The sequence below is a fragment of the Xenopus laevis genome, chromosome 5L (assembly GCF_017654675.1).
Source record: "Xenopus laevis strain J_2021 chromosome 5L, Xenopus_laevis_v10.1, whole genome shotgun sequence".
Taxonomy (NCBI): domain Eukaryota; kingdom Metazoa; phylum Chordata; class Amphibia; order Anura; family Pipidae; genus Xenopus; species Xenopus laevis.
In genome coordinates, this window is record NC_054379.1 from 63,812,914 (window position 1) to 63,826,480 (window position 13,567).

The 13,567-nt window shown below is 39.0% G+C and overlaps 1 protein-coding gene across 1 annotated transcript in view; it reads right to left on the reverse strand.

Annotated features, from left to right (window-relative positions):
* The window catches only part of reps1.L (RALBP1 associated Eps domain containing 1 L homeolog), a 187,967-nt gene that overhangs the window by 149,682 nt on the left and 24,718 nt on the right, over positions 1-13,567 (reverse strand). The window contains exon 3 of the mRNA XM_018263236.2: positions 813-937. Within this exon, the coding sequence (XP_018118725.1) occupies positions 813-937 (125 nt within the window). The remainder of the gene's footprint in view (positions 1-812; positions 938-13,567) is intronic.

The following is a 13,567-nucleotide window of genomic DNA, read 5'->3' on the forward strand; positions in this document are numbered from 1 at the left end:
TTGAGATGATTTTTCAAACATCTCAGAAATGTTTAGAAAACGCAGTAAAACATTGTAGCCCGTCAGTTTTGAGTAGAGTGACATTTAGCTATTATGGATTCATCAAAATGTGTTCTTTGGTTTCCTGGGGTAAACCTACAGACATTTTTGGCCTTGGAAACAAATGTATAACTAAAAAATTTGGGAGATTTAGATTAGTATTGTGCAATAAGTCGGCACGCACCCAACCTGACCAAGCGATTCACGCACCAACCTTTGCTGTCACAAAGAGGGTGAGTCAGAGCAGGTATGCACCTATAAATATTAGCTGCCAGAAGCGAAAGCAGGGCAGGTTACACAGAAGGAAGAGTTCAGCTTGAACCTGCTCGTGACCCGCAAAGCATGGGTGGATGTCAAAAAAGTCAGAAATCTCCAAACTATACATATTTGGTATTGGTGATTTTGGGAGATATGGAACTTTCCAAGTCTGTAGTATTTTTGTGCATACAATAGAATATGTTTCTGCTATATGTGTTTATATTACGCTCCAAAATATATTTATACAGTGTTATTTTCCTAAAATGCTTATTTCATTGGTTAGTAAACCTGCAAACATTAAGAACGTTTTCCACTTGTACTAACCATAAAAACAGAATCACGATTCTTGTAAATAATCCTTATTATTTTGAATAACAGATGGTATGCATCTACCTTGTTCTTAACAAGAAATATAATATGGATTACTTTGATTACAAAGAATATAAGCTATAAAATACTAAGAAAGAAAACATGGAAATGAAGAAAATGAAAATGCAACCAATATAATGTCACACCTGGACAGAGGCAGGATGCATGGGTAAAACGGCACTGCTTGATGGTGTATCTGCAAACCTGACCCAATTTTCCTGGTGGGGAAGTGGAGAGTGATCAGACCAAACTCTTTCACCAGACGAACTACCTGAAAAAGGGTAAACGAATTATTTAGATTTTATGAATAAAAATGTCAGACTTATCATCAGGGGTGCAAGCAGATTTATTTTCTTACAGGAACTGTATACACACCTATATATAAGGCACCAAAAACCCAGAATGCTTGGAGTTTTCCAGATAAGGGGTCTACTATGACACCAATTAAACCAAATAGGATTGTTCTACCTCTAGTAAAAATTAATTATATATTAGGTAGGATAAAGTAAAATTTATTTTTTTATTACAGAGTAAAATGAAATAATTTTTAAAAAATTTGAATTATAAAAAATTATTAAAATGGAGTCTATGGGAAATGGCTTTCTCAAAACTCTGAGCTTTCTTGATAACGGGTTTCTGGATAACCGATCCCATACCTCATAAGGGTAATTGCAGATGAGGAGATTTGTCGCTCACAAGAAATCTATGCTACGGACAAGCGAAAATTTTCACCTTTGCATTGGTGTCAGTGTGAATCAGCAGCAGCAGAAAAAATATAAGAATGCCAGAAAATGCAGAAAAAAGCAATCAAATTTATTTCATACCATTACCATACCATTCCAAACATTTGAAAAGTGTGAAGAGGGACGAAAAGATCTGACTTGTGTAGCGTGGGGAACCTTTTTGGGCACACCCATTTTGTTACCACATTACCCTTAATCCCACAAGGTCAGTCCAATAGAATATGGAGAAGCCGCACACCACACACTCCCAAAGGTTCTTATCCTGGTGCCCAGTGAAGCCAGTGGGATTCTTACCCTTAATCCCACACTCATTTTAAAACATTTGGCAGGTTATGGAAAGTTTGAACACATTTCTGGGGGTTTTAGGGTCATGTTTTGTGTTATTACAGTTTTTCTAAAGAAGGTGAAAATGCCCTTTAAGTCTCAGTTCCCCCAAGAGACCTGCTTATCTTGTTAATTACAATTGTATCTTAGTACAGGTGCTGCATTTTCTGGGCACTCTACCAAAAGCCCTCTTATTTAATTTAAATGGCATGTAAAGGTAAAACAATAAAATCCTATTTTTACTTTCTTTAATGAAAAAGAAACCTATTTCCAATATAATTTAATTAAAAAATGTGTACCGTTTTTATAAGAAACCTGACTGTATGCAGTGAAATTCTCACTTCATTTACTGCTGTGGATAGGAATTGTGAGACGGTCCCTAACTGCTCTGCAGGGAAACAATCATACTTATCAACAGCTTAACAATCGGGAGGAGCTCCCGCCTTACTTCCTAGCCATGCACAACTCAAGCAGCTTTGTTTGTTTCCTGTAGAGCAGTCGGCGACTGTGTAGAGATTTTTATTGGATTTTATTTCTGCCTTTACACCCCCTTTACTGTTTCCAACTCCAGCTGCAGGGACAAAGATCATGCAGCCAGATTTAAACAGATAAACTGGGATTGTATTTTGAGGATTATTTTGGTGCAGCCACTGGTCCTGGAGAGTTGGGAAAAGTTTTTATTAAACAATACAAAAACTACATGACAACACAGGACACAGTGCAGTCTGTATATTCTGATTATTAATCAGTCTTGCTGTATACGCTCCTGGCAGATATTATTTGACTTGTGCTGTTTTGATAATTTATGACGATCCCTAAGCAGCCCAGACCACACTGAGCATGTGCACAGTCTTGGTCTTGCAAAGATGTTTCACAAAGTTACAAGATTGTGAACCCCTGTGGCCAACTTCGAAAGCATAAATAATTTGTTTGATTAGGCTTGTGGTGCAGTAAGTTCATGTTTATGTTTAGTATACAAAATAATGCATTTCTAGCCTTATTCTATTTTAGACTTTACTTCCCCTTTAGGCCATAGACACAAAGGGGTATATTTATCAAAGAGTGAAGTTAGAGATCTCCAAAGTCCGCTAGAGTGAAATTCCGTCACTCTCCATTAATTTCTATGGCATTTTGAAAGGCATATTTATCAAAGGGTGCACTTTCACCCATTGATAAATACTCCTTAAAAAATGTAATTGAAATGAATGGAGAGTGGCAGAATTTCACTCTAGTGGATAAATATATCCAATTTTATAAATATACTCAAAAGATCTGGTCATTCGATAGGAAGATTTGTGCGTTTTTTGAGCCATTTTGATGTTTTTCGTACCATGGTGATACCATGGTACCAAGGCTTATCTGACAATATCAATGGTGTACCACAAGCCTAATAAAACAAATGATTTATGCTTTCAAAGTTGGCCACAGGGGGTCACCATCTTGTAACTTTGTTAAACATCTTTGCAAGACCAAGACTGTGCACATGCTCAGTGTGGTCTGGGCTGCTTAGGAATCGTCATAAATTATCAAAACAGCACAAATAATAATAAGTCAAATAATATCTGCCAGAAGCCGATGCAGGAAGACTGATTAATAATTAGAATAGGCAGACTGCACTGGGTCCTGTGTTGTCATGTAATCTAATGTGGATTTTATAGCTTTTGTATTGTTTAATACAAACTTTTTCCAACTCTCCAGAACCAATGGCTGCAGCAAAATAATCCCGCAAATAGAATCAAAGTTTATCTGTTTAAATCTGGCTCCATGATCTTTGTCCCTGCAGCTAGAGTTGGAAACAGTAAAGGGGATGTAAAGGCAGAAATAAAATCCAACACAAATCTCTACACAGTCGCCGACTGCTCTACAGGGAAACAAACAAAGCTGCTTGAGTTCTGGATGGCTGGGAAGGTGGGAGCTCCCCCTGCTGTTCATGAGTATGATTGTTTCCATGCAGAACAGTTAGGGACCGTCTAACAATTTCTATCCACAGCAGTAAATGAAGGAAGAATTTCACTGCATACAGTCAGGTTTCTTATAAAAACATTACACATTTTTTAATTAAAGTATATTGGACATAGGTTTCTTTTTCATTTAAGAAAGTAAAAATTGACTTATTTTTTTGCTTTTACATGCCCTTTAAGTCTACTAGATAATAATTTAAACATTAAATAAACCAAATAGGCTGGTTTTGCCTCTAATATTTATTATTGAATCCTAGTCTGGATCAAGTACAAGGTACTGTTTTATTATTACAGAGAAAAAGGAAATCATTTTTAAAAATGTTGATTATTTGTATAAAATGGAGTCTATAGGATTCAAACTTTCTGTAATATTTCTGGATAACGGGTTTCCAGATAACTGATCCCATACCTGTTTATAACATACAGAAATACATACATAACAACCAGTACTGGTACAAAAAGATGAAGAAGGCCCTGTGCAAAAGACCTTACAATCTAAAGGGGAAGGGAACGAGACACAAGGTGCGGAAGTGGACAAGATAAAAAAAAAAAAAAAACCATGTGAGAGATGTAGCATATGGAATAGCATTTGGTAGCTAAACAGAGTATGAGTAGGCTTCTCTAAATAAGAGTTGAAAGGTTGGAATAAAGTCGGACAGACTGTGGGAGAGAATGCAGAGGAGGGGTGGAGCCCTTGCAAAGTCTTGAATGTGAGTCTGTGAGAAGGTAATGAGTGAAGAGCTGAGGAGCAGGTCAGTAGAGGAGTGTAGTAAGCAGTTGGATGAGTATCTAGAGATGACTTAAGAGATATAGGGAGGGGCAGAGTTATGAAGTGCTTTTTGAATGTCAGGGTCATTAGTTTGAATTTTATTCTGAAAGATAGCGGAAGTCAGTGCAGGGATTGACAGATATGATGAGAGAGTGAATAAGAATTTTGGCAGCATCTTGGGTGATAAATGATCATATCTTGGATATGTTCCTTAGGTGAAATTGACATGATTAAATAAGTGACTGGATTTGCAGAGTGAAGGACAGGGTAGAATCTAAGATAACCCCAAGGCACCAGGCCTGGGGATAGTGGAATTGTTAACTCCGATACATACATGAACATTCCTTGAACCATTTGAAGATGTTAAGAGTATTCATGATGGTCGAGTTTTTTTGGTGAGTTTCACTTGAAAACTTGATCAGTTCGAGGGTTTCAAGTTTTTTTTTTTTGCAGAAAACTCAATCAATTTGAGTGTTCAAGTTTTTCACCTTGACTATACTGATTCGAGTTTTTTACATTCAAGTTTTTTGATAAATTAGAAAACATTCGAGTTGTGAGTTTATTCAAGGTCTAGATAAGCTCACAAAGTTTTAAAAATTGACCTTTGATAAAGTAGTGTAAAGTAACATATCTATAAGAAACTGGTGATTATAGGAGCATTTCCTCCTTAGGTTAATGTCAAATGGGATATTTATGGGGTTATTTATCAAAGGTCGAGTAAACTCAAAACTCGAATGTTTGGTTATTTGTCATCTCACACCTGTGTTTGGTTATTATGAAAAAACTTAAATTAAAAAAACTTGAATAAGTAAAATCGAGGGGAAAAACTGAAATACTTGAGTTGATCAAGTTATCTGCAAGTTTTTCTTAACCTGAAAAATTTTTGAAAAACTGAATTTTTTTGGGAAAACACAACTCCAACTTTGATAAATCTGCCCCTTGTTGTCTGCACAAAATGGCTTGGTGCAGATAGATGAACTGTTTCAGAAATTTCTGAACAATTCTTTACTGTGCTTGCAAACAAATTGGCACCTTTTTGCTTGCCCATTACATACTGTAATGTACGTTATAGACATTGTACTTTTTGTGAGAGAGTCACAATTTTAAGAACCCATTTCTGATTGATCTTAATGTCTGGAATTAACAGTGTTTGTTTGGCATTTTTCAGTGATTTTAAAGGCTTGTCTGTGGTTAATAGGCTACTTATCCATTTTCAGTAGTAATTATACTGGCATTAATATGCTAGCTATCCATTTTCTGTAGTAATTATAGTGGCAAGTATGGGGTTAATATGCTTGTTCACAAACATACAATGCACATTCACTGGTCCTGTTTCACTAGTAATTTAGTATCTATGCAAGCTCATGTATTTTTTAAAGTTACAAAGTTATAATACAATTGGTAAGCTATCATACCATGTTAAAGAGATACTGACACCAGAAATTAAATTCTTTTTTACATCTGTCATAATATTGCCTTTGAACTTATAGTATTTGCACAGTGTTTTTACATTACCTGTCTGATGCCCTATGTTCCTGTATGAGGGGGCTGCCATATTTGTGTAGCAGGAGTCCATTAGCATTAGAAACTTTAACTGACAGGCTGAGATGGGACAGTCAGGTTTAGAAACTTCAACTAACATAACTTAGATAAACAAACCTCTCAGCAAAAAACAGTCAACATGACCTACAGTATAGGTAACTGTTAATGTACATTCATATTTTAAGAATTATTTTTAGGGGGTTATTTACTAAGCTCCGAATACCCGGTATTCCCCGAAATCTGAAACATTTGTGATTTTTTGTGTTATAATAGGCTTAAGACCCTTTCCCTGCCAGCCGTTTTGTCCTAGATGCGAACATCTACTGCCAAGCAGTTTTTAGATATTTTGCACTCTTTCACTTTAAAGGAGAAGGAAAGGTTAAACCTAAGTAAGCCCTATCAGAAAGGTCCATCTAAATATACCAGTAAACCCCCAAAGTAATGCTGCTCTGAGTCCCCTGTCAAAAAAAACACTGCATTTCTTTCCATCTATTGTGTACACATGGGCTTCTGTATCAGACTTCCTGCCTTCAGCTTAAACCTCATTGCCCTGGGCAAGAGCATGCTCAGTTTGGTCCCCCCCCCTTCTCTGCTGTAATCTGAGCCCAGAGCAGGGAGAGACTTAGGCAGGAAGTGATGTTACACCATGTTAATACTGCAGCTCCTATCCTAAACAAACAGAGAGTTTCTAGAGCTTTTTACTCAGGTATGGTAAAACATTCTACAGAATAAATACAGCATTCTAGCTTGCACTATTGCAGCTAATCTATTGGCAATAAAATGCCTCCATAGCTTTCCTTCTCCTTTAAGGGCCTTTCCTGGGGCGGTCTTTTAGTTTACCCAGGAAAACAATATATTGTTTTTTTTAGGCAACCTGAACTTTCAAAATATGCAAGAATCTTGGTGCAATTCTACTTCTGTAAAAAAATATAGACTTCTAAGTGTCCAATAAAATGAAAAAAATCATGTTTCACAAAGAACAATCACATATATCAGAAACATCACTTATTTTATGTACGAGAACACAGCCGATTTGGAAAGGTCTATGTCTCCTGAACGCGGCAATACCAAATATATATAGTTTTATGGAGATCTCTTACTTGTATAGATCAAAATCTTCAAGCAGTGCACTACTAAATTTCCAAAGCACCGCTCCCCAAACGGCATACTTCTGATTTCAAGGCCAAACATTCCACTAACAGTAGGTTTACCCTAGGAAACTACCCATTATTATAAAGAACAGATTCTGGTGAATCAAAAATGGGTAAATATATCTTTTTACTCCAAACTACCAAGTTGCAATTGTTTCCTAAAGTTATAATGTTTTATAGAAATTGGTGAATTTTTTGAAAAATGACCTCAAAGCTTCCAATCTACAGAATCATATCTCCCACACATCATTAGGTATCAATGTAAAACACCCCAAATATGAAAGCCTGGGGTCCACTGAACATTTCGATGCCCAATATGTATAGGTGTACCCAAGCATGTCACAAAACAAAGAAAGATGCAGTTCGCATCGGAGCTCACCCGAACTTGCTATGTCTGCCTGGTCGCAGCCTGTGCGAGACACCAGTTACTTCACACCGGCATCCATTGCAGAAATCAACATACTCTCGCGTATTCGGCGCTGATCCAGGACATCACAAGGACAGCAGCGTTAGTGCAAAATTTCAGGCTTTATTTCAACATACACACAAGTGAGGGTTTTAACGGTGGGCGTGCATGGCTGACTTACGCGTTCCTTGCCGGATCTCCCGGGACTTCCTCAAGCATGTGGCATATGGGGGCCCTAAAATGTAGACACCTCATTTGAGCTATCAGTTCTGTAATTCCAGATACTGCAAAATCAACACATTTACATAGTTTTTGGGGGCGGCAAAGGTAGAAAAAAGTACGTTCACCCCAGAAAACCATATATTTTCGGAAAGAACACATTCCCCTGAACACAAATTGGGTATGCATGTTTTTCTACTCCAAAGTACCAAGTTGCAAACCATTCCTAAATTCGGTGACATTTCCAAAAATCACCTCAAAATTTCTACCCTGCAGCATCGTATTACCCACATACATTTAGGTATCAAGAGAAATCACCCCAAATATGAAAGCCTAGGGTCCTGAACAGTTTGATGCCCAATATGTATAGGTGTACCGAAGGAAGTGGCATATAGGGGCCCCAAAAGGTAGACCCCCATATGATCTGTCATTTCAGGTACTGCAAAATCAACACATTTACATCGTTTTTGGGGGGGGGGCAAAAGTAGAAAAAAGTAAGTTCACCCCAGAAAACCATATATTTTCGGAAAGTACACATTCCGCTGAATCCAAATTGGGTATGCATGTCTTTCTACTCCAAAGTACCAAGCCGCAAACCATTCCTAAATTTGGTGATTTTGGTGACATTTCCAAAAATCACCTCAAAATTTCTAACCTGCAGCATCGAATTACCCACATACTTTTAGGTATCAAGATAAATTAACCCAAATATGAAAGCCTAGGGTCCTCTGAACAGTTTGATGCCCATTATGTATAGGTGTACCTAAGCATGTGGCATATAGGGGCCCCAAAACGAAGACCCCCCATATGGTCTGTCATTTCAGGTACCGCAAAAGCAACACATTTACATCATTTTGAGGGGGGCAAAGTTAGAAAAGAGTAAGTTCACCCCAAAAAAAACATATATTTTCAGAAAGTTCACATTCCCCCAAATACAAATTGGGTATGCATGTCTTTCTACTCCAAAGCACCATACTGCAAAGCTACGCTAAAGGCTATGGTTTTTATGACATTTCTAAAAAATCACCTAAAAATATTGCAATTGCCTGCATTTTTCTCACCCAATTTCTTACATACAATTGTAAAACACCCTAAATATTGATGCCAAGGGTCTACTGAACAGTTTGATGCCCAATATGCATAGATATACCAAAGCAGCTGGCATGTGCGGACCCCAAATACAAATAGTGCATATGAATTTTCTCGGCTGCCAATTCACCTTCTCTGAACTAAGACCTTTGACTGCGCATTGTGTGCCACAAGACCCTCCTTCCCTTTTTGGAAAGTACACATTCTGATGAATCCGAAATAGGTGATTATGTCTTTCTACTCCAAACTATCATACTGCAAAGCTAAGCTAAATGCAGCAGTTTTTATGACATTTCTCAAAATCGCATTTGGCCGCATTTATCTCACCCAATTTCTTACATACAATTGTAAAACACCGTAAATAATGACACCAAGGGTCTACTGAACAGTCTGATGCCCAATATGCATAGATATACTAAAGCAGCTGGCATGTGCAGACCCCAAAGAAATAGTGCATATGAGTTTTCTCTGCTGCCAATTTGCCTTTTGTGAATATAGACCCAGACTGCTTATTATGTGCCACAAGACCCTCTTAACAGCAAAAAGACCCCACAAAACCATATATTTTTGGAAAGTACACATTCTGCCGAACCCAAAGTTGCTAAAAAATGTGTTTGTACTCCAAATGATCAAAGAGCAAATGACGCTAAAAAAATGTAAGGAACAACAATGAAAGCATAAAAATCACAAAAATCAAATACAATTAGGCAAATCAATAAAATTACAAAATAACTGATCCAACAGCGTGGTTAGTGGTCAGAAAGCTTGATCCAATAGTCACACTGGGAAAGCAACTGTTTTTTGGGGAATAACAAGAGGGAAACTGATAAAACGAAGAACTAAAAAAAAAAAAGTAAAAAAGATCCTTAAGTGTGGGTTTGTGTATACATGTGTGTACAGCTCTGACAAGTGTGTAAGTGTGTGTATATCTGTATGTGACTCTGTAAAATACAAAAAAAGCCAGAAAATTAAAAAAAAAAATCTACCTTTAGTTATATGTGTGCGGTGTATGTGTAAATGCATGTATGTATGTGTGATTGCATGTATGTGTGTAACTGTGTAAATAGAAGGGCACTTACCGTTTTTTGGAGAAGAAGGGATCAGAAGCAGATCTGCAGACTCTAGGATCGCAGAGATCAACAGCAGGAAGTGCGTGGGTGGAGCTTCACACAAGGTCGGGTCCAGGAAGAAGCAGCACAGGGTGGGGCAGCATATAGGACAGAGGATCAGGTAAGAAGTCAGGTCCTGCAACAATCGCAGCACAGGACCCGAGTGGCATCCCCCTAGGCTAGTTGTTTAGGGGGTCGAGCAGCCAGGAAAACCTCTCTGCTACATTCTTGGCACTTACAGCCTTTTTTTAAAATAACACAGGAGCAACGTTCTTGGCAGGGAAAGGGTTAACCCCGAGCGCTATAAAAACACGGCATCTCAAACCTGTCGAGGTTGCATAAAAGTCAATGGGAACAGTCCCATTGATTTTTGGTTGTGTCGGGGGTTCCGGGTTTCACAATGTTTTCGGAGCTTTCGGCTGAAAAATCTGAATCGGAAAATTTAATAATAAATAAGCGTTAAAAACCCGAGCGGGTTAGGTTAGGAGTTTGTAGCATCCGATATTGAGATAAATTCGGACCTTGATAAATAATCCCCTTAGTGTCAGTATCACTTTAAAGTAAACCCTATGTGGTGGTCATATTTATTTACCTCTGGTTAAATTTTTGCCATCTCCATTAATAGTAGCATATCTTGGGATAAGTCTTCTACCCAAGTTACTGGTCTAACTGGGCTTGTTGCTTGTTATACATTTTCTGTAGTAAATATATTGGACAGTGGCAAGCCTGGGGATTTTTGTCCCCCTTTCTATTTTTCAATTCTGGGAAGTATTTAGCAGGAGTCATATAAAGGATTTACAGCAGCAAAAGATAAGCAGAAAAAATGCAGGTACCACTGCTAACTTTTATAATGCAGTACAGGGAGAGTGCACACACAAGAGCTGACATGGTCTGGGCAGGACTACCATCAGCAATCATGAGGCCCCATACCAAATTATTAACGCACCAGGGCCCCTGGGTAGTGGGCCGCAGTTTAGAATTAAAAACATTGCATGCCCAGTAAATACAAATGAATCCTCCAAGCACATTTTATACAGTAAGAAGCAGTGGTTACACCCCAAGAACCTAAAGCAATGTAATGGTTAGTGACACACCAAGCACATTAAATGAACTGTAAGTTAGTGGCCCTGTGCTCCCCAAGTACATTATCCAGTGAGTAAGCAGCTACTAGCAACAAATTACATTATAATAGCAGCAGGTAGTGGCACCTCAAGCTCATTATGTACAGTGAGAGACACCAGATGCAGCGAGAAGCAGAAGAAAAATATAGTTAACATTTTAGAAGAAGCTTGCCTTTTAACCAATCTAAATATTAAAGGAGAAGGAAAGTCGTCAAAATGTTAGGCACCCCTAAGTGAATGTATTTACTTACCTGAAACCCCGGGCTGGAGCTCCTATCAGCAGAAAACTGCATCGGCCCGGGGTTCTTCCAGTGAGCAACATGGATCAATCCTCTTCATGCGCACTGGAGTGAAAAGCCGAACTTTAACTAAAAAGACGGCTATTTCATTCTACTGCACATGCGTCTGCCCCAGGAAATTTAAAGAAAGAAGAATCCAGAAGAGGATCGATTCGTGGTGCTCACTGGAATAAGTGTCGGTATGTATTTCTCTTCCTTTCACTCTCATGCTTCCTAAAACATTTTTCACCACCTCCACCATCAAGTCACAAATCTATACAAATCACTTTTCTCTCCATCCCTCTCCACACATGAAGTTTATAAAGTACTCTGTCTAGCTTTTCCAAGAAACTTCTTAGTTTCATGCAAACTAAGAACTTACAAATCCTGCTCTCATGTAGTCGATCTCTCCTTTCTATTGCTGGCAGCTGGGGACATTTCCCCAAACCCTGGCCACTACCCCAGTTATATCACAGATACGGGCTCTTCTCTTCAGTGCAAACTCACCCCAATACACGACCATTTCATTGCCAACTCCTTCAACCTGCACTTACTGAAACCTGGCTTTCTGCTACTGACACTGCTTCACCTGCTGCCCTGTCCTATGGGGGCCTACACTTTACTCATACTCCAAGGCCTGGAAACAGACCTGGGGCGGGTTAGGTTTGCTTCTCTCTCCCCGCTGTGCTTTTAAAGTTCTTCCACATGTTCCTTCCTTATCATTCTCCTCATTTGAGGCTCACTGCATTAGGCTCTTTTCTCCCATTTCACTTTGCATTGCTGTCATATATCGACCTCGAGGACCAACTGCACAATCCTAACATCCCATCCATCATATTAGGTGACTTTAATATACCCGTTAACAACATTAACAACCCTTCTTTCGTTAACATCCTCCCTAGGCTTATCTCTGTACACAGACTACCCCTCTCACTCCAATGATAATGCTCTGGATCTCATATTTACCAGACTCTGTTCAACCACCAATTTTAAGAACTCACCGTTTCCCCTCTAATATATGCTCACATTTTAACTCCACCTTTAACACTCTTCTTTCTCCCTTCTCCACCCCCTCCATGCCCATCTGTGTCTGCTCAAGATATTGCAGAGCACTTCAAAACAAAATTGACACTATCAGAAGTGATGTTACACTACTCAGCCCTCCTAGACTTCCATCACCCTCCCTCCACACTTCCCACCTCTCCTGTGCTCCTTCACCCCTGTCACTGATGAGGAAGTCTCAAAACTGTTGGCCTCTTCTCACCTTAACACCTGCCCGCTTGATCCTATTCCTTCAAAACTTCTCCACAATGCCAATCCTTGTCTAATCAAAGCCTTAAATCATATATTTTATCTCTCACTATCAATGGGAATCTATCCTTCTCAACTAAAAGATGCTCTTGCCACCCCAATTCTAAAAAAAACTCTCTCTCTTGATCCCTCCAATCTTGATAACCTCTGACCTATCACTTTGCTACCTTTCATCTCTAAACTACTTGTGTGCCTAGTCTACAATCAACTAACCTCATTCCTCCCTGACAATAACCTGTTGGACCCCCTGCAATCTGGTTTTAAGCAACAACACTCCACTGAAACTGCCCTAACCTGACTAACTAATGACCTTTTAACAGCTAAAGCAATCAATCCCTTCTCACTACTAATACTGCTTGATCTCTCCGCTGCATTTGACACTGTGGACAATCCTCTTCTTCTCCTGTCCCTCCATTCACTTGGCCTTCGTGACACAGCCCTGTCCTGGTTCTCTTCTTACCTCACTAATCGTTCCTTTAGTGTCTCCTACAATGGAGTAACAACTTCTTCCCTTCCTCTTTCTGTTGGGGTTCCTCAAGGCTCTGTCCTGGGCACCTTATTACTCCCTCTATACTTCCTCCCTCGGCAAACTAATCTGTACTAACTCGTATGGCTTCCACTACCACCTCTATTCTGATGACAGATCTATCTCCCCTCTCCTGATCTCAACCCAGAACTCCTAACTTGGGTATCCTCCTGCTCGTCCGTTATCTCTACTCGGATGTCGCAACGCTACCTTCAATTAAACCTCTCTAAAACGGGAATTGGTTCTCTTCCTTCCAACTAACACCATTGTGTTCGTTAGAAAGTATCCATCATAGCTAAAAAAATCACCCCATCTCCCCAGGCCCGGTGCCTTGGGGTTATCCTAGATTCTG